At 53.7% G+C, this 19,630-nt stretch overlaps 10 protein-coding genes across 23 annotated transcripts in view; 7 read left to right on the plus strand and 3 right to left on the minus strand.

Annotated features, from left to right (window-relative positions):
• LOC119843336 (butyrophilin subfamily 1 member A1-like) overlaps positions 1 to 19,630 on the plus strand; it is a 1,931,986-nt gene that overhangs the window by 1,774,468 nt on the left and 137,888 nt on the right. The window lies entirely within an intron of this gene.
• Positions 1 to 19,630, minus strand: part of LOC119843287 (zinc finger protein 850-like) — a 1,467,609-nt gene that overhangs the window by 1,183,725 nt on the left and 264,254 nt on the right. The window lies entirely within an intron of this gene.
• LOC119843274 (zinc finger protein 850-like) overlaps positions 1 to 19,630 on the plus strand; it is a 1,382,451-nt gene that overhangs the window by 885,931 nt on the left and 476,890 nt on the right. The gene's annotated exons all lie outside the window — the stretch shown is intronic.
• Positions 1 to 19,630, minus strand: part of LOC119843356 (zinc finger protein RFP-like) — a 1,128,717-nt gene that overhangs the window by 868,735 nt on the left and 240,352 nt on the right. The window lies entirely within an intron of this gene.
• LOC119843308 (butyrophilin subfamily 1 member A1-like) overlaps positions 1 to 19,630 on the minus strand; it is a 910,188-nt gene that overhangs the window by 849,973 nt on the left and 40,585 nt on the right. For 2 of the 9 annotated variants that reach the window (XM_043496800.1, XM_038372511.2), the window contains 4 exons: positions 16,998 to 17,018; positions 15,811 to 15,816; positions 15,688 to 15,714; positions 1,529 to 3,989 (listed from right to left, as the gene is read on the minus strand). The exons of 1 other annotated variant lie outside the window; for it this stretch is intronic. In XM_043496800.1, coding sequence (XP_043352735.1) covers positions 3,457 to 3,989; positions 15,688 to 15,714; positions 15,811 to 15,816; positions 16,998 to 17,018 — 587 coding nt within the window. In that variant the 3' untranslated portion in view covers positions 1,529 to 3,456. Of the gene's footprint in view, positions 1 to 1,528; positions 3,990 to 15,368; positions 15,403 to 15,687; positions 15,715 to 15,810; positions 15,817 to 16,997; positions 17,019 to 19,630 lie in introns of those variants that run through there. 6 more of the 9 variants (XM_043496797.1, XM_043496794.1, XM_043496799.1 and 3 more) reach the window with 4 other exon arrangements.
• Positions 1 to 19,630, plus strand: part of LOC119843309 (butyrophilin subfamily 1 member A1-like) — an 845,206-nt gene that overhangs the window by 694,196 nt on the left and 131,380 nt on the right. The gene's annotated exons all lie outside the window — the stretch shown is intronic.
• Positions 1 to 19,630, plus strand: part of LOC119843327 (E3 ubiquitin-protein ligase TRIM11-like) — a 790,215-nt gene that overhangs the window by 605,038 nt on the left and 165,547 nt on the right.
• The window catches only part of LOC119842642 (zinc finger protein 239-like), a 1,225,455-nt gene that overhangs the window by 262,573 nt on the left and 943,252 nt on the right, over positions 1 to 19,630 (plus strand). The gene's annotated exons all lie outside the window — the stretch shown is intronic.
• Positions 1 to 19,630, plus strand: part of LOC119843367 (zinc finger protein 664-like) — a 1,158,238-nt gene that overhangs the window by 113,707 nt on the left and 1,024,901 nt on the right. The window lies entirely within an intron of this gene.
• The window catches only part of LOC119843338 (zinc finger protein 850-like), a 621,437-nt gene that overhangs the window by 113,707 nt on the left and 488,100 nt on the right, over positions 1 to 19,630 (plus strand). The gene's annotated exons all lie outside the window — the stretch shown is intronic.

The following is a 19,630-nucleotide window of genomic DNA, read 5'->3' on the forward strand; positions in this document are numbered from 1 at the left end:
TCCAATTTACTTGAATAGTCTTCACAATAGGTTGGCTCACCCTCCCTTATGTGTTTCCCACAGCAAATACTTAACATACTAGAATAGAGGCAAAGCTCATAACTTTAGATATGAAAATGATACATGCATACAAATAGGATGAATATATTAAGTAGATCATAACCTTTTCAGAGATATGTTACATGGCATACTTAGCATAAAGCATATTCCAGTTATGTCATATTCACATTCATAAGCATATTTCCATAAAACATATGGAGTGCAACGTCACAGTGGGGTCACCCACAAGTATCGCGTCCAGCTCTTTGTAGAACCAGCAGGTCATGGGGGCAGCACCGGAGCAGTTTGCTTCCCGTGCCCTGTAATATGCATTCTGAAGCTCCTTCACTTTCACCGTGCACTGCACTGCGTCCTGGTCATGGCTCCTTTCGGTCATGGCCCTTGATATCTGTCCATAAGTATCATAATTCTTATGGCTTGAGCACAGCTGGGACTGCACAGCCTCCTCTTCCCAAACACTGATCTGGTCTAGCACCTCAGCATTGCTCCATGCTGGGGATCGCCTGGAGCATGGAGGCATGGTCACCTGGAAAGATGTGCAGAGAGCGCTCCATGTCTTGCTGACCACATAGGAAGGGGACTTGCAAAATTCCCAGAGAATTTAAATGGCAGGTTTGACGTTTGGTCACCTGAGGCCAGGGCAGTAGAGCTCACAGTGATGACCAGAGTGGCTAGAACAGGCATTGTGGGACATGTCCCGGAGGCTGATGAGAGCGCAGCAATAGACCAGGACATCCACACTGCCACCGTGGCACTTTAGCCTGGGCCCAGAAAGCTCTAAGCCTCTCGTCGAGGTGGATTTTCAGGAGTGCTCCAGCCGCAGAGTCGGGGCGCTCTACGTGCCTTGCCAGTGTGGACACCCTCGAGAGTTATAGTGCCCGGGACCGATTTAATGCGCTCCAACTTGACAGCATGTGAGGTGGAGAAGACATGTAAAATTATATATCAACATGGCTGTCCATAGCAGATACTGGCAGATCTGGGTTCTGAATATAACAATGAGATAACAGTTTATATTTGGTGTTATTTTCACTACATGGTCACCTACATAATCATGGCCGTGTGACAGGGGACTGTTAGCAGCTACAAACTGAGCCCTTTGGAAGCCAGCACCCTGGTCACCGAGGGCACTGGGTGCAGTTAGAGTAGGAGGGACTGAGTAGTTTGGGTTTGGAAGGGTAAAGGGGATCACTTGCACCTGTAGGTCATTAGCTCAGTACTGAGAAGAAAGCAGCAGTATAAAAGGCCGAACCAGAGAGCAGGATTGGGCCTCCACGTAACTGCTGCTATCTTGTCATCCACGATAAATGGTAATAAAGACACTTGGTGGAGGTTCCCCAGCAGACTACCTGCTGCTTAATCCACACAGAGGTCTGCCAGCCAGGGGTTGCAGGAACTGATGCAGGAGCATTCATAGTTAGAAATTTAAAAATGAACATTGCCTGCAATCTCTTAATGAGATTTCATGCTGTAAATTGTTAGTGACAGCACACTTTTATGTCTTGTCAGATATGTTAATATACAACATAGTTTTTACTATTTGCGGACATATTTTCCCATGTAATAACACAATAAAATTGGATAAGAAACCACAGTAATTACACATAATTCAATGGGAAATAGGGAAAGGAATGCAGATATTTCTGAAGGAAATTTTAGGGAAAAATTATCTATTTTTAGATTAATATTTCCCCGTGTTAAAAACTAGGAAAAACAGATAGCTTCAGCAGCCCATGCCACCTAGACACCAGCAGACTGGATAAAAACACAAATGAATCCATCACAAGATAATTTTAGGGTATTTATTTTCAAATAATCAAGGTATGTTTAGGGCATGAATACATTTTCAAAACTGAATTATTACATTGAAAATGTTCATATAGAATCACATTTATAACAAGAAGTAGTCCCAGCAATGCCACGCGATTGCCTTCCCACATACTCTGCTCAGCTACCTCTTCAGAAAATAACGTTCAATTGCTAATTTCAAGGAATTAGAGCAATCAGTCACTGTTTGTACACAGCATTCAAGAAGGTGGTGAATAGAGAACCCAGAGGAACTGTGATGAATTTCCTGGAGCAACTTTATTTTCTTTGTACTCTAAACCTCACACGACAACAAAAATATCACCATTTCAAGTGATTTATGGCTGAGAAGAAAAGTTTCCCAGTAAAGCTTCAACAAATTTCATATTATGGGCCACTAAGTGCCAGTGTCTTTAATACAATTAAGTTAATTTGTGATGATTCAGTAATGGAATATAACCCCTTCTCTATTTTTTTACCAAAATACATTTGTTGTGTCCTTAGAACCAAGAACATGAAGAGCCCGGCAGTACATTGAAATCAAGAGTGGACACTGACAGTACATTGGCTGCAAATAATATTTCTAAAGAAAAATAAACTAAAAAAAGGATATTGTAGAAGTGATTTCTATCTATAGGAAGATAGCGTTTGAGGTTCGGGACCATGTTTTATTAATTGATGTGAGAACAAGAAAGGAAGGGCTATGTCTTGATTACCGATGATATGTAGCTAGAAAGTTAAAAATCACATGAATTCATGCTGACAGAAGTACAAAAATTCTTTTATAATCTTGTGTGAGTTAACTTAAGTATATTGCTTAATTAATTCTATAGTTTTTTACCTATTCATTTTCAAAGGTGTAGTGCGGGAGGTGGGTGTATGTGCGCTGCCTTCCAGAGAGAACCAGTCAAGACAATAAAGAGAGAGAGCCAGAGAGCGAGGGCAATTGCACATGTGTGTAGTTGTGATGTTTATGACACACGTACATTGTAACTGAACAGCCCAGGCTGACAGTTTTTAATAATTATTTTGATAAGATACATAGTTTGGATTTCCTGAAATGACACAGTTGAAATACAAGTGAAGCCATGGAGAGAAGTTAAACCTCAATATAGATTTGAGGGAAGAATCAAAAAATAAAAGGCAAGAATTCCATTCCTGAAAATATGTTCAGATGCTTGTTTCTGAAGCACAGTTGAAATGTCAGTGGAAATGCTTTGGTTTTACAATAACATTTTCCCGTTTCGAGTAAACTTTGTTTTTCATATTTTGCATTGAGATTTCACGGGGGAGAAAATGGTGAGGCGTGAATGATCCCGCCCCCGCCATCGGCTACCCCGGGCCGGGGAGGGCAGCAAAACCCACTCGCGGCCTGGCCGCATTTCTTACCAGCACCGCCCTGTGCCGGGGTGGGGCAAACCCGGGGGGGATCTGTCCGGCTCCTTCCAGCGGGTGGGTCCCACTCACCAGCCGGGGCGGGGGTTCCCGGGGCCCGGTTTTCTCCTCCTGCGTCCGCTCAGCGCAGAAACTCCGGCAGCTGCAGGAACCGGCCCCCGCCACTGGGGGGCGGGAGGAGCCGCGGGGCCGGTGTCAGGGTCCGAGATTCCCCCCGGCCGGGGCGATGATCAGCGGAGCCGCGCCGTACCAGGGGCAGAAACAAGGGCGGAGCGTCCCGGAGAAGGTGCCGGTGAAGGTGAAGAGATGGGACCCGTCAGTCACATTGTAAAACGAGACCTCGCCCGCCTCGTAGTCCAGGAAAATCCCCACCCGGCCGGGCCGGACGCTCACGGGGAGGGGGGTCGGGGGGTCGGTGCCGGCCTCGTATCTCCCAGCCACCAGCCCCACCGCCCAGTATCCAGCCTCCGGTGTGAGTGTGACCCCCCCCTTCCTGCGCACGGATTCCCTACAGACCCCCAGGTCCCAGCCCGTCTCGTCTCCCACCCCCACCTCCCAGTAACGCCTCCCGCCCGCGAACCGCTCCGCGCCCAGGACACAGGGACAAGTATCGAATCTCTCGGGGTTGTTGCGCCAAGTCCGTCGTTTGTCTCCGCGGCTCACACGTTTCCGATCCTCAGACAGGACGAGCCAGGGATTTGCCGTGTCTGGATCCAGGGTCACGTCCGCTGGGGAGAGAGTCACCGAGTCAGGGCCGGGGCCGGGGCGGGTCGCTGGGCTCGAAGCGAAATTAACCGGCAGCCCCGTTCATCGCTGTGCGGGGAGGGGGGGGGTTGCCCGGGGGGAGCCAGGGCCCCTCTGCCTGTGGGGAAATGGCAGACGCCGGGGCAGGGGGGGCGGGCAGCAGAGGGATGGGGGAGGGGACAGCTTGATGCTGGGGGAGGGGCAGGTGATGGGGCAGAGGGGGGCAGGCACAAGGGCAGTGGGGGGGCCAAGAGGAGCCGGCACCAGGAAGGCAGGGGGGCAAAGTGGGGCAGGTTTGAAGGGGCTTCACGGGGTGAGGGGTGGGGCAAAGGGAGGGGCAGACACCAGAGCAAGGGGGGGCAAGGGAAGGGGGGGCACCAGGAGGACAGGGGAGGGGGAAGGGAAGAGCAGGTTTCAGGGGTGAGCGGAGGGGTGGGTGCCAGGGCAGAAGAAGGGGACGGACCCCAGGGGCACAGGGAAGCAAGGGAAGGGACAGGCACCAGGGGCACAGGAGGGTGAGGGAATAGGGGGAGCTCCAATGGGGTGGGGAGGAAGGGAGGGCAGGTGCCAGAGACCATGGGGTGGCCAGGGGTGGGGCAGACCCCAGGGGGAAACAGGGGACTGAGAAAAGGGGCAGTCATCAAGGGGGAGAGGGGCATGATGATGGGGTGGGTGCCAGGAGGATGGGGGGGGAAGGGAAGGGCTAGTCACCAGGAGGGAAGCAGGGGCTGAGCAGAGGGGCAGATGTAAGGAGGTGAGACAAGAGAGGGGTGGGCACCAGGGGGCAGAGTCGGGAAGGGAACAGGTCCACACAGGGGAGTAGAAAGTGGGGTGTGGAGAAGGGCAGGCTCTAGGGGTCACAGGAGTGTGGAGATGTGGGCACCAGGGGGGCAGAGGAAGAGTGAACAGAGGGGCTGGCACAAGGGCACTAGAGGGGGGTGAGGGGTGCAGGTATCAGGGAGGCAGACACGGCAACAGGAGGGATGGGAGGAGAACTAAGGGGAAGGTGGCAGGGGGACAGGATACAAGGGAAGGGCCAGGCACTGTGGCCAACAAGGGGCAAGAGGAGGTATTGGGGGTAGAGAGGGTAAGGGAAGAGGTGGGTTCCTAAGGGGCAGGTGCTGGGGGACAAAAGCGGGAAAGGACGGGGCAGGCAAAAGGAGAGAAGGGGGAGGGGAGCAGTGGGTGCTAGGAGCAGGATGGTGTGAAAGCAGGGGTAGGCACCAGGAAGGCAGGGAATGGGGGAAGTCATGGGTGATGGGGGCAGTGGATGGTGTGTGGGGGGGGGAACCAGGGAGACAGGGGGCAAGGGGAGGGGCAGGTGACAGGGGGGCTGAGGGGGGGTGAACAGAGGGGCAGACACAAGGAGGGCTGAGGGGGGAGGAGTGGGCACCAGGGGGCAGAGAGGGGGTGAGGAGAGAGGCAGGACAGGTGGGTAGAAGGTGTTAAGAGAGGGGGTTGGGATGAGGCAGGAGCCAGAGGGTCAGAGTGGGGCTAGAGGAGGGGTGAGAACAGGGGGGTGAGGGAAGGGGTGGTTGCCAGGGGGCAGAGAGGATGGGGAGGGGGCATGTGCCAGGAGCGCTGAGGGGAGTGAGAAGAGCAGGAGCCAGGACAACAGAGGAGGGTGAAAGATGGGGTGGGCACTAGGGGCAGATGGGGGCAAAGGGAGAGCTAGGATTCATGAGCAAGGGGGAAAGGGGAGACCAGAGGCCAGGGAGTAGGGGGAGTGAAGTGATGGGTGGGCACCAGGTGCAAAGAGTGTTTGGAAGAGGGGGCAGGTGCCAGCCCAGGAGGGCAGGGTGAGAAGGGGGTGGGTTCCAGGGGGGCAGAGGTAGGTGGAGGGCAGGGGCATGTGACAGGGCAGGGGACATATGACAAAGTGGGTGGAGAGGGGACCATGGGAGCAGAAAGGGGGTGAAGGGAAGGGGTGGGGCAAAGTGGAACCAGGGAGGATAGAAGCAGGGGCCAGGTGGGCACAGACGTTGAGGGAAGGGACGGGCAGAAGCTAGGGGCCGGAGGGCAATGAGGAGATTGGCAGGTGCCAGGGGGCAGAGACAGTGAAGGGGGCAGGCCTGCCTCTCTGTTGCTTTGGGGACATGTGTGGTTGGTTTGTTATTAAGAGCAGGTCGGTGCCGTTCCCACACACAGTGGCCAGGCAGCCCTGGCACGGGGTGGAGCTGGGACTCTCCATGCTGGTCCCACGGGCAACACCTTCCAGCCAGGCAACCCCACCGCTGGCCCCTCCCCTCGCCTAGCTCAGCCCCTCCCCCAGGCCATGAGAAGTGGATCTGGGCTTGGCTCCTAGCGGCGGGGGGGGGGGCAGAGGGGGGGAGGCAGGATAGTGGGGGGATGGGCAGTGGGGGGATGCTTGGAGGTGTAACTCGGTAATGGGGGAAACAGGGGCTATTACTAATGAGGCTGGGGCAGTGGGGAGGGGAGGGGGCATTTCCCTACTTCCTGCCCCCTCCATCTGGATAAGCTGCACCAGGGGCCAGTCCCAGTTCACACCCATGCAGCGCATCTGCACTAGGGTTTTGCATGGGGGCACCAACATGTCTGAGACACTGCTATGCCAGGGGCCGTAACCCCTCCCCTCACTGGGATTATGGATCAGTAATTACAGGGTCACTGGAGCAGGGGAGCTGGACTCTGGGCTCCTAGATGGGGCCTGACCCACTGGGCTGCAGAGTCATTCTCACTCCCACACTCTGGCCAAGGGCCCATGGCAGTGTTTAGACACAGGGGGATGTCTTCAGCAGGAGAGATTGAGGGAGCCCCACACCAGACACCCGGAGCCCAGCGGTTCCAGCCCTCACCTGAGGTGGGGAGACCCACATTCCAATTCCTGCCCCACATCACACAAGGAGATTGAACCTGGGGCTCCCAGTTGAGGGCCCAGCTAATGGGCTAAAGGCTAGAAGGGAAGCGGTGGCACCTTCTTCTGTCCATTCAAACTATTCAGCAAACTCAACATGAATTTGCAAAGTTTCAGTCGATGCAAAATAATATTTTGCAAAAATAAACTATTTGTCCAAAACCTTTCACCCAGCTCCACTTCAAAACTGTCTGAGCAACTTAGGAGCCCAAACCCCAGTGACTTGCAATGAGTGACTGTCAACATCTCCAGCAATGCAGTTATGGGCTCAGGACATCAGCTATGAAACACTCCAGAGCTGCCGTTAAATTTGCCCTGGGTAGGAAAATTCCCCAACCCTCCCCAGCTCCTGATCTCACCCCAAATATCAGGCTGAAAATGGAGTCTCAGCTCCAGCCTGAACTCTCTGCTCAGAGCAATTTGTCCCCTGGACTCTGTGAGCAGCACAGACCCTCTGCAGCTGCACCTGGGTGTCTCCCAGAGCGGATAATGGTCCGAGAGACCATCTCAGAGCCCCAGGGGCTCAGGTGACCGTGGGCAGGATGGGCACATAAGATGGGGCTGTCTCCAGGAGCAAGGATGGGCAGACTGGCCTGGTTTCCCAGAACACTCAGGGAACGGGGGAGTCCCAGGTTATTAGAGACCTGGGACTGTGGGAACCCCATTTTGGGCTGGGAAGAGTTCCCCCTCCAGGGTTAATTTGTTTTGACTACACGGAAAAGGGACATATAAAAAGATGCAAAAAGAAAAGGAGTACTTGTGGCACCTTAGAGACTAACAAATTTATTAGAGCATAAGCTTTCGTGAGCTACAGCTCACTTCATCGGATGAGCTGTAGCTCACGAAAGCTTATGCTCTAATAAATTTGTTAGTCTCTAAGGTGCCACAAGTACTCCTTTTCTTTTTGCGAATACAGACTAACACGGCTGCTACTCTGAAACATATAAAAAGATGCTGTCCTACAAAAACTTTGGATTTTGGACAGAGGAGATTGGGGATGTTGCTATGGGGCAGTGAGAGTTTCCAGTACTGGGTAAAATGGACTGCTAAGAAAGCAGGCCTTGGGGTATAAGCCTCAGAGGGAGAGGCCAGCCATGGGTTTCAGACCTCCCTCTGCTTACCAGGGATACCTTAGCTTCACTCCCGGATTCAAAGCTTGGGAATTGGGGGCACTTGGGCAGCTTCCCCCAAGAACCTGAAAGGACTCCACTGGAAAATGAACCAACCAGCAGCTTTAGTGGACAGTTGGCTCTCTGGGCCAGGGGAGCTAGGGCAGAAGCTAAATGTGATTCAGCATTTCTGGTGGTCCCAAGAGAAGGGTGTTACTAGAGCTCTGAGAGGGCTATTGAACTGCTCTGTAATTTGCCGGCCCAGGTGCGGGTTTTCTTACTGAAACTGGCCAAGCAACAGGGGCAAACCCAGTGACCAGAAGACAGGCAGAAGGAGCTATTCGTAGAGTGAGAGAGAAGCCACCAAGTTGTGACTATGGAGAGCAAATGGGTCAATGCACTGAAAAAGAAACAGGGTGTTTGGGAGAAGAAATTCTGCTCTAGCTCCCAAGAAGCCCAGCCATTGAAAATAAAGCTCCAGCACCCCCATAAGCCAAGGACTGATGAGATTATTCAAATGCAGGAAAAACTCACAGCTGCTGAATGTACCAAGTGCCAGGCACCATCCCACAGGGAGGAAGCGGCAGTTGGAATTGCCAATACCCCTGGTCATGGAGCCCTGGTCCTAGAGGAGAAGCAGCACCTGGAGACCAGAATAGTTCAGCCATTGAAGGTGCAAAGCAACAGGGAGATGGGGAACAGCAGTTTCAAGACAGCCAAGCCGCAGGCAGCCAAGGTAGAAAATGAGCCATGCAAGAGGAAAGTTACCCAGGAGCCAAAACGGAAAGGGCTTGAACAAGCCCTAGGCCTTGCGAAGGAGGGGCCCCAGAAAGGACTGCAGGATGTGAGTAGCGTGGCTGGAAAACTAGAGGAGGGTTTGCTGGGACACAGGAGCCTGCCGCGCCGGTTAGAAGAAAGAAACCTGGAGAACTGGAAACAGAGGGTGTCTGCAACTGAGCTGGGAGGTGCGATTCCCAGCTCATGTAAACGTACCTGCGCTAACTCTGCTCAGGCTAGCACACTAAAGGTAGCAGTGTAGCCCGGCTAGGAAGAGCAGCTCGGGCCAGCTGCCTGAGTACGTACCAAGGGGGGCTGTGTGGGTTTCTACTCAGATGGTTAGCTGAAGCTGCCGCCTGTGTTACCCTGGCCACTGGCTATTTTTAGGTGCTAGCTCAGCTACGTCTACATGAGCTGGGAATCACACCTCTTAGATCAAATGTGGACATTTACTAATAGAGGAGAAGGAACAGCTCCTGGAATAAGTTAAAGAACTAGAAAGACTAGAGCTGATGGCTCAGGAGTGGGCAGATGTGCATGCAGAGGGCTCTGGCGTGTGCGATAAGAGAGAGCCCAGCAATAAATCACCAGGAGGCGCATTTACACAGGGGAGTGCAATGATGCTGCGGGTGTCCTGGGAGGCTTTTTAGGGGAACAAGTGGATCACGCATTGAAGGGCTGGATGTCGACAGGCACAGATACAGAGTTACTGGCTACAAAGGAAGCTGCACTAGTGGCCATGTCCTCTACAGCTACCCAGCCACTCCACCCACTAATGGACTGGGTAGAACTAGAAGAAAAGGTTGCTTCAGCTGAGGAGAGCAGGGCAGAAGGCCTTGCACAGCTGAGCACCCTCCAGTCCCAAAGGCTGAAGCCCTGCAGGAGCTAGAGAAGACAAGGGAGCCATCCAGCGGGAGCAGAAGCACTGGAAGGAGCCCATCTCAGCACTGGAAGGTGACCGGAGAACAGCACTGTTTGTTGTTGCAGAAGGAGCTGACTAATCTCCAGAACTAGCTTAAGATTGAGTGTGGAACGAAGCTGGCTCTGAGATGCATACAGAGCAGAAGAGCCCAGAGGCCTTGTGGAAAGAGATGAAATTATGTCAGAAAGAAAAGGCGCAGTTTCTCCAGAAAACAGAGCAGCTGGGCAGTGAGCTACACCAGCCGGCTGGAGACAAGAACAGCGCTGAGGTGGGTGCAGAGGTGCAGGCCCATCGTGTGGAAGATGGACTGTCTAAGGTGGGGATTCCACCTGCTGGAGGGAAAAGCCACCGTAAAAATACACGTCCAAGAGGAAGATGAAATAGGAAAGGAAGAGACTGGGGACCTCTCCCCCCAGAGACCTGAAAGAGCAACACAAAGCCCGAACCAGAGCTGGGTTAAACCGAAGTCCATCCTACAGGAAAAGGGGAGGAGCAGAAAGGCACTTTCCCAGCTGCTAACATTACACCCAGCCATGTGGACAGAGGAGGATCTGAAATGTGCTCCCAGAGCTCATTTACTAAAGGCTGCAGGAAAAAAAAGCTGTGCTCAGTAGTAATTAGAGATGCTATTAAGAAGCTATCTGAATGAAAGACACACTTAACTCCAAAGGGTACGTGTGTGTGTGTGTGTGTCCTGGGAGGCAGCTGTTGGAGGGACCTTGTAGCTAGGTGGGGCTGTGTGTAACAGACCTTATTTAAGGTAACCTCAGCCAGACCTGGCAGAGCATTAAAGGGCCTTGTGATGAGCACATCTGGTGTGTATGTGGCTCCGGGGGAAGGTCTGTAGCCAGCCCGTATCTGTTACAGCAACATGACGGCAATGGTGGAAGCCCGGTGCTATTGCCGACTTCTGCTATGGCCAGAGGGCCTGACTCACAGAGTACAAGCTGTTCTGAACTATGCCGTGCTGCAGACTATGGGGGATTTTGCCCGTCACATGAGCTACACAGGACTGGGGGGAACACAACTCCTGGTCTCTTCATTTTTTCACAATTCAATGATGAGACTAAAAATATGGCCAAGGGCCTTGTAGGTTTCCTTGTGGCAGAAGGGCAGGAAGTGCCCCCTGGCTACAGAACATAAGCGAGTGTTAGCTGCGGTCAAGCCTGCCTTTGGATAGACCCGGGGAAGGGAGGTCATGGGGGCCGGCCCTTTAAGGGGAGTCAGGGAAGAGCCTGCCTGTGACAGGCTCCTGTAAGGGAGAACCAGCCAACCCAGCCCCACCTGGAAGTCATTAAATCCCTAGGTGGCTAGTTGGCAGCTAAACAGCTAATGAGCCTGATAAAGGATTACCAGGGCTCAGCTGAAGGGATCCCAGAAACAGGAAGCTGCTGAGGATTGCTCACAGAGCAAGGAGCCTGGAAGGGGTGCTCCTAGAGAGAGGAGCTCCTCTAAGGGGGAGAAGCTGCCAGAGAGGACATTGATAGAAACTGCAGCTGTATGAGGACAGAGGCCTGCAGGTGCAGTCTGGACTGAACCTGGCTCAAGGAAGGAGGGCTGGGGGCTCCTGACTTGAGGAGAGTGAGGACCTTGAATTCGAGCCAGAGGCTGGAACAGAGTAAAGGAAAAAAAATTATTTGGGGGTTTACTGGGACTAAGAGTGGACCCCAGCAGGGGACTTTTGTCTCAGCCTTTTTGGACTGTGGGGAGAAGTTTAAGGAGGACTGAAGAGAGTAAACTGAGGCAGGGTAGTTGCAGGGCCACCCAGAGCTGGCTGAGGGTGGTACCTGAGGGCGCCACCCCCTGATGAGTCTGCACAACTGACCCCCATTTAACAGAACTACTGCCCGTTCCCCAGGCAGATAAAACCTCGCTCTCTCCAGTCTAAAGAAAAGGAGTACTTGTGGCACCTTAGAGACTAACAAATTTATTCGAGCATAAGCTTGCGTGAGCTACAGCTCACTTCCCAAATGCATCCGATGAAGTGAGCTGTAGCTCACGCAAGCTTATGCTCTAATAAATTTGTTAGCCTCTAAGGTGCTACAAGTACTCCTTTTCTTTTTGCGAATACAGACTAACACGGCTGCTACTCTAAAATCTCTCCAGTCTGTTTGCCTGGGTGCAATGGAGCCTGCGTCCCTGAGTGAGAACCTGGAGCAACTGAACACAGGATGGTACCTTCCACCTGACTCCTGGCCTCCCCACCCCAGCTCCCAGGCTGTTCCCTCTTCCCTGCAGCGTGCGACTGTCTCTGAGCCTGCTGCCCCTGCCCTCTGGCTGCCCCTGCCCTGCCCTGTGCCCTGGGGGTACTGAGCCCCTTGGTGGCTGGATATTGAACTGTGTGTGATCCAGGGCCCAGCACGGAGCCAGCTGGGTCGCTACAATACTCTGTCACACCCAGCCAGACAGGCCCAAGGGTGCATTGGGATTCTTGCATCACCTCAGAGTTTGCTGCTGCCCTTGCTGGGCCTTGTCTGCACTCAGACCAGGAGCTCTGTGGGGTTGGCAGCCCCTTGTTCTGTCTCTGCAGGGCCTGGCTCACTCGTGGGTGCTATATCAATAACAACACTCACTGCCCAGTCACTAAGGGCTTCCCCATTGCACACAGGGATCTTGGGGCGCAGGAAGCCCTGGTTATTCTGCCCCACACATTCACCCAGCAACTCCCCCGAGCTGCCGGATCCCGGTCCCTGGGGTCAGAGCGTGGGCAGTCGAGTGGCATTGACTGGCTGGGACTGCTGGGGTGGGTGGAAGGAAAGGGTTAATCCCAGCGCGGTGGCACTTTGCTGTCCAGCCCTGGCTGGTCTCTGCCCTCTGGGTGCAGCACAGGGCAGGTGTCTCTGAGCAGGTCCCTGCCCACTCGCCCGGCCATTTGCCCCAGACACAGAGAACCCAGGTGCCGCGGGAGGAGCAGCCCCAGCAGCGCCGCATTGGCCCTGGCACGGGCTGAGCCTGCGAGCGCAGTGGCAGAGGCAGTGGCAGGGCGAGGGGCTCGGCCATTGAGAGCAGCAGCGTCCCCCCCCCAAAGGGGAGGGGTCCGCGCTGGGACAACAGGCTGGGCTGGGCCAGGGGCTGGGAGCTTTGGCAGCGAGCGCGGTGCCAGCACAACGGCCCTGCTGGAGACCCTGGGCCTGGCCAGCCGGGAGCAGCCAGCGAGTGACTCAGGGCCTGAGACCCTGCCCAGGACGGGGTTTCTGGGGGGGGTGACAGGAGGCTCCCCAGGGGCTGGTGATCCCCTAGAAGGAGGCACTGAGGAGACTGGCTCAGGATCCTGACAGGCTCAGGAGCCAGGGGTGTGGAATGGCCCAGAGCCCAGCCGTGTTCAGGGTCCAGTGGGTGCAGACTGTGCTGGGCTGGGGGCAGCAAGGGCGTGGAGGGAAGCAGGACTGGCAGTGACAGGGGTCTGAAATAACCCAAAAGGAGCATCTGGCCTTCCTGACTCTAGCCTTACCCTGCCATTCTGTCCTGATCGCTGACACCAACTCCTCCTCCTCGTCACTCTGGCCCACCACATAAAAAACAATGGCTCACGTTTTAGGTTCTTTTGCAAAAAAAAAAAAAATGATATGAACGTGCCAATGGACATTCTGTAGCATCTCTGACTACCCTCCTGAGTTGGGGTTTCTGTGACTTTGCAAAATGTGTTAATAAACTATTTGTAAATCTAAGAGGTCTGGTCTACACTGGGGGTGGGGGGGTGTTTCAATCTAAGTTACGCAACTTCAGCTACGTGAATAACGTAGCTGAATTCGACGTACTTAGACCGACCCACCGCGGTGTCTTCACTGCGGTGAGTCGCCGGCTGCCGCTCCCCTGTCAACTCTGCCCGCGCCTCTTGCTGAGCTGGAGTACAGGAGTCGACGGGAGAGCGCTCAGGGGGTCGATTTATCGGATCTAGACTAGACGCGATAAATCGACCCCTGCTGGATCGATCGCTGCCCGCCGATCCTGCGGGTAGTGTAGACATACCCAAAGAGTTCCTATAGTGTGAGTGTTGCAGCTGTGCACAGTGGGGTTCCCAACTGTGCAATGATTTAATAATACTGGGCCTGATCTTGGGACAAAAACCGGTCAACCCACAAAGTGATAACTAAAAATTCGTAAGTAATCAGTATATTCAATATAGAATCTCTAAATCGGGCTACAGGCCCCCTCACACCCACTGCCGTCCCCTTCACTGGCTCCACTCCTTGTCCCCACCCCCAGGATCTGCCTTGCCCACCCCTCACCTGACACCTCCTGCTGCTCCCCCACTACCATCCCCACTCACCCTCCTTCTCCCTTTGTTCCCTTCTCCCACCAGCTCCCCCTATACCCCGAACAAACTCCCTGCTGCTGAGCATCATCCAACCACCTCCTCCTCCTTCCTGCCTGCCTCAGAACCCCCTGTTCTCACCTGGCTTCCCAGCTCTGACTGCCCCCCACACTCCTGTGCTGCTTTAATTCACACTGACTCACCCAGGCACTGGGCACTATCACAGTGCATATGTGCAAGGTCCATGTCCTGTGGTGGCACATGAGACCCAAGCCCTGTGACAGTCCTCTGGCGTTACGGGGCTCTGCTCCCCAAGCCTCCCCTGTCCAGTCCAGTGGCCTGTCTACTACTGGAGATGCTCTTGTGGTTAAAGTGCTGACCTAGGAACCAGCAGATCTAGGCCCAGCTTTGCCACAGCAGGGGATAGTCAGGGCTTGTGGTCCCTGGGAGTGGACCTGATGGGATGCTTCTCCTCTTTCCCTTGGAAGCAGGTGTGAAAGTAAGTTAAATTTCTTACAGGTACTGTCCTATGGAAACCGCCCTTTGGGGAGTGGGTTCAGGGCAGGGGGTTGGGGCAGTGTCACCTAGGGACTGTGTGTGCTGGCTCGAGTGCACCAGGACTGGGGCCTCACCCCCCCCCCCCGCACCTTGCCGTCTGGTGCTGGGGCCGGGGATCATGGGGGGTGTGTGGGTTGGCTCCTGTGGGGGAGAAGAGTAGAAGGGGAGGGAGCAGGCAGAAGGCGGGGGATGAGCCGCCCACACCACCCATACCCAGCATCACCCTGTGTTACCCTGCAGGCAGCATCCAGAGCCCTGCCCCCAACTGGCCAATCTCTTACTGGTGTGCTGCACCGGGGCACACCAGCTTACTTTCACCTCTGCTTGGAAGTAACTTTAAGGTCTTGTTTACATGGGGAAAAGCCCTGAGTAGCTAATGCAGAACAGCTAATCAGCACTAGCTGCCTGTGTGGACACTCTTATTCCACGCTAAGAGTGCCCTTGTCTGCTTTGGGTTAATCCACACTGGAAGAATACAAGTGCAGAATATTCCACACTAGCTATGCTGGGTTCTTCCCCATGAATTCCCCACACTGAGAAGCCCTAAGTATGGGGACAGGAGGTTTAAATTCACCTCACCCCAGCAACCCTTCTAGAACCACCAGCTGCTCCTCTGCTCTCCATCCACTCTCTAAAAAGAAAAGGAGTACTTGTGGCACCTTAGAGACTAACAAATTTATTTGAGCATAAGCTTTCGTGAGCTACAGCTCACTTCATCGGATGCATCCGATGAAGTGAGCTGTAGCTCACGAAAGCTTATGCTCAAATAAATTTGTTAGTCTCTAAGGTGCCACAAGTACTCCTTTTCTTTTTGCGAATACAGACTAACATGGCTGCTACTCTGAAACCATCCACTCTCTGCCATCCAGCAGGGTTGGATAAGCTCATCAACTGGATGTTTCTGCCAAAAAATGGTCAGTATTGAAATAAACAATGTATTAGCTAGAGGCTATAAAATAGCAACAGAACGCAGTTTTAAATAATTATCTGTTTGCACCAGCTCCCCACTACCCCCAGCAGGTACCCTAGGGAGTGTGTGAATAACCAAGCTCCTCAAAGTTTCATGCAGACAAAGACATTTTGCCTGACCCCTTAGATATTGTGAGAGCTGTAAGAGGATTGAGCAGCGACCGAGTTTCCCAGAGGAATGGGTCTGAGAGTGACTGCGGCAGTATCAGCTTGTTACCTGCGTATCCTTGGGCTCTGGTGAGTCCTGAAATAATCAGAAATGAGAATTTACACAAACGAAATGCAGACTCAGCAAGTCATATACTGTGAAAAACAAACCACACAACCGGAAACAGCTTACCCAGTTCTGCCAGAGGGTCCATGGGAATGAGAGGGGAGAAAAGGAAAAAAGAACATAAATGAATCAACAGGAGAGATTCTCAGTAACAAAAGTGCCCATTTCTAACCCTGCATTACATTGGCTTCAGTGGGAATTTTGCCTGAATAAGAACAGCAGGATTGGGCTCCTAATAACTAATTATGACTTCTCCTTTATTGTATCTGATCCTGCAAACCCTCCCCCCAGAAATCAATGGGGCCGCACCTGTGAGGATCACTCATGTGAGTCAGGGGGGCAGAATGGGGCCATTAGTGATAATGGGCCCAGTTCTTTCCCTGCTCCGGTCACTGTGTGCATGGATGGTGCAGACTGGCTGGAACCAGGCCCTGGACATCAGAGAATTCCCCTGCTGTAGGGAAAGCCCAGCTGGGATAAAGCAGTATAGCTGGCTCTTGTGTTAATTGCCCCCCCATCATCCTGGTGTAGGGGGGGAGTGTCGGGGCTGGGGTGTGTGTGCTGGGGCAGGGCAGGGCACATCACCAATTCTCAGGGACTACAGCTAGCTAGAGCGAATGAGAGCAACCCCTGGGGCAGCCTGAGAACCAGGGAGCCATAACCAGCTCCCGCCCTGCCCCCATCCCAAGCAGGTCCTGGCCCATCAGAGAACCTGGGCCTGCACCTCAAAGAACTCTTCCTTCCTAAGTGTCTCTATCATCTGGGTGATGCTGGGTGACCCCAAGGGGTACTGAGTGCCTGCAACTCCTGCCAGCTTCAGTGGGATCAGACCTATGTGCCTGATCCTACAGCTGCTGTGTGTGTAAGCCAACAGGCCCAATCCTGCTCCAAGGAGACCTATGGGTCTGGGAGAACATCCATGAAGAGCTCACCGGGCTGGGCCCTACTGGTATAAAAGAATCCTTGTTCTCGTCACAGGGTCTCTCAGGTGTCAGTAAGTGATGTTTGTTTGTTTACTTTTTAAGGGTATTTCCGACAGTTAATATGAAAAATAAAACTGTTAATATTCATATTTCAATACCAAAAATTTCCCATCCATTATGTCTGGGTAATATCTGGATTTCCCCTTGTCATGTACGTTATCTGTCTCAGTAACACATTAATTTTTTATACTAACACGTCTTTGCACACACGGCGCTGAGTGTTCCTTTTCCAATTTAAAGCATAATCAGAACTAATACAAATGCCCTTACCTTTCGCTGCCTCGTATTCCGCTGGAAAGTCAAAGACAGCGGGAATTAACATTGAGTCTCAAAACTTAATGGGCAATAGTCAAGCTAAAAGCGATGTCTCCCTCACTGGTGATACAAGTGTTTTGAAAGATTTATCCATAAGACACTAAGCAGAGCACAGCCCAGGAGCTGGCTTCTTATGGGCGAATGGACTTAAGCTGTCCTGCCCCATCTGTTAGATCTACTACGTTATACCTGGCCCAGAGAGCAGGGCTTCCTGACTCCACGTCATTACTCGTCTCTGGCCGTGCCACATTGTTCCCTGCAACCCTCCACCCACCTGCCCCTCTTCGTCCCCCATCCTCTGCACAGACACTCACACCTTTAAGCCCCAACCCAGGCCATACCTCCATAGCCCATGGCCAGTTTCCCGCCCCACTGCACATTGTTATTTGCATTCCAGTAGAATCTAGAGGTCGCACTCAGAGCTGGGCCCCACTGAGCTGGGTCCTGTACGCACACACTCAGGGCCAGGGCCGATCACACTACGTCCTGTAGACATACCCTGGGGACTGGGTCCCACTGTGTTAGGTCTTGTACATGCATGCTGAAGGTCAGGCTCCACAGTGTTAGATCCTGTACACACACACTCAGGGCCTGGCTCCACTGTGCTAGGTCCTGTACACACACACTCAGGGCTGAGACCCACGAGGCTACATCCTGTATGCATACACAATGCCAGGCCCCATGGTGCTAGGACCTGTACACACACGCTCAGGGCCAGGCCCGATCGTGCTAGATCCTTGGCGCACACACTCAGGGCTAGGTGCTGTGCACACATTCATGGGCGGGCCCCACTGTGCTAGGTTCTGTACACAGTCACACACACACACACACACACACACACAGGGCTGGGCTTCTCTGAGCTAGGTCCTGTACGCACACAGAGTGCCAGGCCCCATGTTGCTAGGTCCTGTACACACACACTCAGGGCCAGGCCCACCACGTGCACAGTCAGGAGAGATTCCAGGGGCCACAACACAGCTGGGTTTGGAGGAGGGATTGACGAGAGAAGGGGCAGATTTACTAATACTAATGGGGTGTTTTTCTGTACATGGAGTGGAAGGGGGAGAAGCAGACAGGTAGGTGACCCAGGCTGTGGGTGACCAGACATTCCAATATTAGGGGCTTTGTCTTATAAATGCAACTATTCCACTCCCCACACGAAAAAAAAGTGTCCAGATTTTTCACACTATCTGGTCACCCTACCTAGACTACCAGGAGAAAGAGAGAAAAAAAAGCCCAGCGGCAGTACAGCTTCCCCTGGAAGTGGTGCCGAGGATGACAGCCCGGTTGGCCCACCAATGGAACTGGCCCTGCGCTCCCACCCCTGGAACTGGCTTTGCTGGCCCACCCCTGGAACTGGCCCCGCGCACCCACCCCTAGAACCAGCCATCGCTGGCAGGGGGAAGGCGGCACCAATCACTCAGACAGGGTGGGACTAAATGTTGAGTTGAGGGGCCTAAAGGTGAAAACAAGGAGCTTGTGCTGGAGCGGTGCTGGAGGGGGCCTCAGTGGAACTAAGTGGTGGACGTGGCAGAGGAGATGAGCCTGAGGGCTGAGCCTAGCAGCTGTGCTTTGGATGGAGCTGAGGGAACAAAGCAGCTGGCATCAAGGCCAGACAGGAGGAGTTCACAGCAGTGGAGGTGTGAGATGATGGGGTAAATGACAGACTGGGCTGTCAGGACAGACACAAAAGGCTGGATCGGTGACGTGTTGTACACGCAGGAGCAGGGAGACTGGGGTGAGGTCAGAACATGGGGGCCTAGAGAGAGGCTGAGTCAGAGACAATGTCTAGATTGACTGGGCTGATGGAGATGTTGTTGGGGTGGCCAAAACTGTATTTCAAAAATACAGGAGAGTTTTTTTCTCCCTGCCCCCCCCCAACCCCTGACCTGGTCCTACATCATGGAGTGGTTCTCCCAGCCAGGGCAGCGGAAATACCCCCGGGCCCCTCCTATAAGGGGACACCTCGAGCAGGGCTCAGACCCCAGGCCTCCCACTCTGCTCTGGGCTCCCTGCAGCCAGCTCAGGCCTCACACCCCACCTCAGGACCACAATCCCTGGCCCACAGAAGGGACAGAGATCCTGGTACCTAGCTCGGGGCAGCCCAGTATGCGGGATGGGAGGCGGGGAGGCAGGGAGAGCTGTCACAGCCTCCTGCCTCGGGGAGAGTTTGTGATGTTATCCAAAGAGACGAAGAAACTAGGAAGTGTGGTGGGCTGTAAGGGGGCCAGAAGAGCTTTGAGCTTAAGTTGCCCTCTGGCCATCGACGAGGAGGAGCTGCCAGGCAGGCTGAGATGTGGGATGGGATGCCCGGGAACAGTCTTTAGCAGAGCAGGAGTTTGAGAGTCACTGGCATAGAGGTGGTATCTGATGCCATGAGTGTCCATAAGAACCACTGGGGCCAAGCACTGAGCTTTGGGGGTTGTGCTGTGAAAGAGGGAGACAGGAAGAGACCGACCCAACAGAACAGACAGCGAAAGCGATTAGGGAGGCAGGAGGAGAACTGGGAGAGGAGGGAGCTGTGAAAGGTGAGGATTTAATGGAGATAGGAGAGGTCAGGCCTGCCGACAGCAATTCCGGGCCCCAGA

The sequence above is a fragment of the Dermochelys coriacea genome, chromosome 14, assembly GCF_009764565.3.
Source record: "Dermochelys coriacea isolate rDerCor1 chromosome 14, rDerCor1.pri.v4, whole genome shotgun sequence".
NCBI classification, from domain to species: Eukaryota; Metazoa; Chordata; order Testudines; family Dermochelyidae; genus Dermochelys; species Dermochelys coriacea.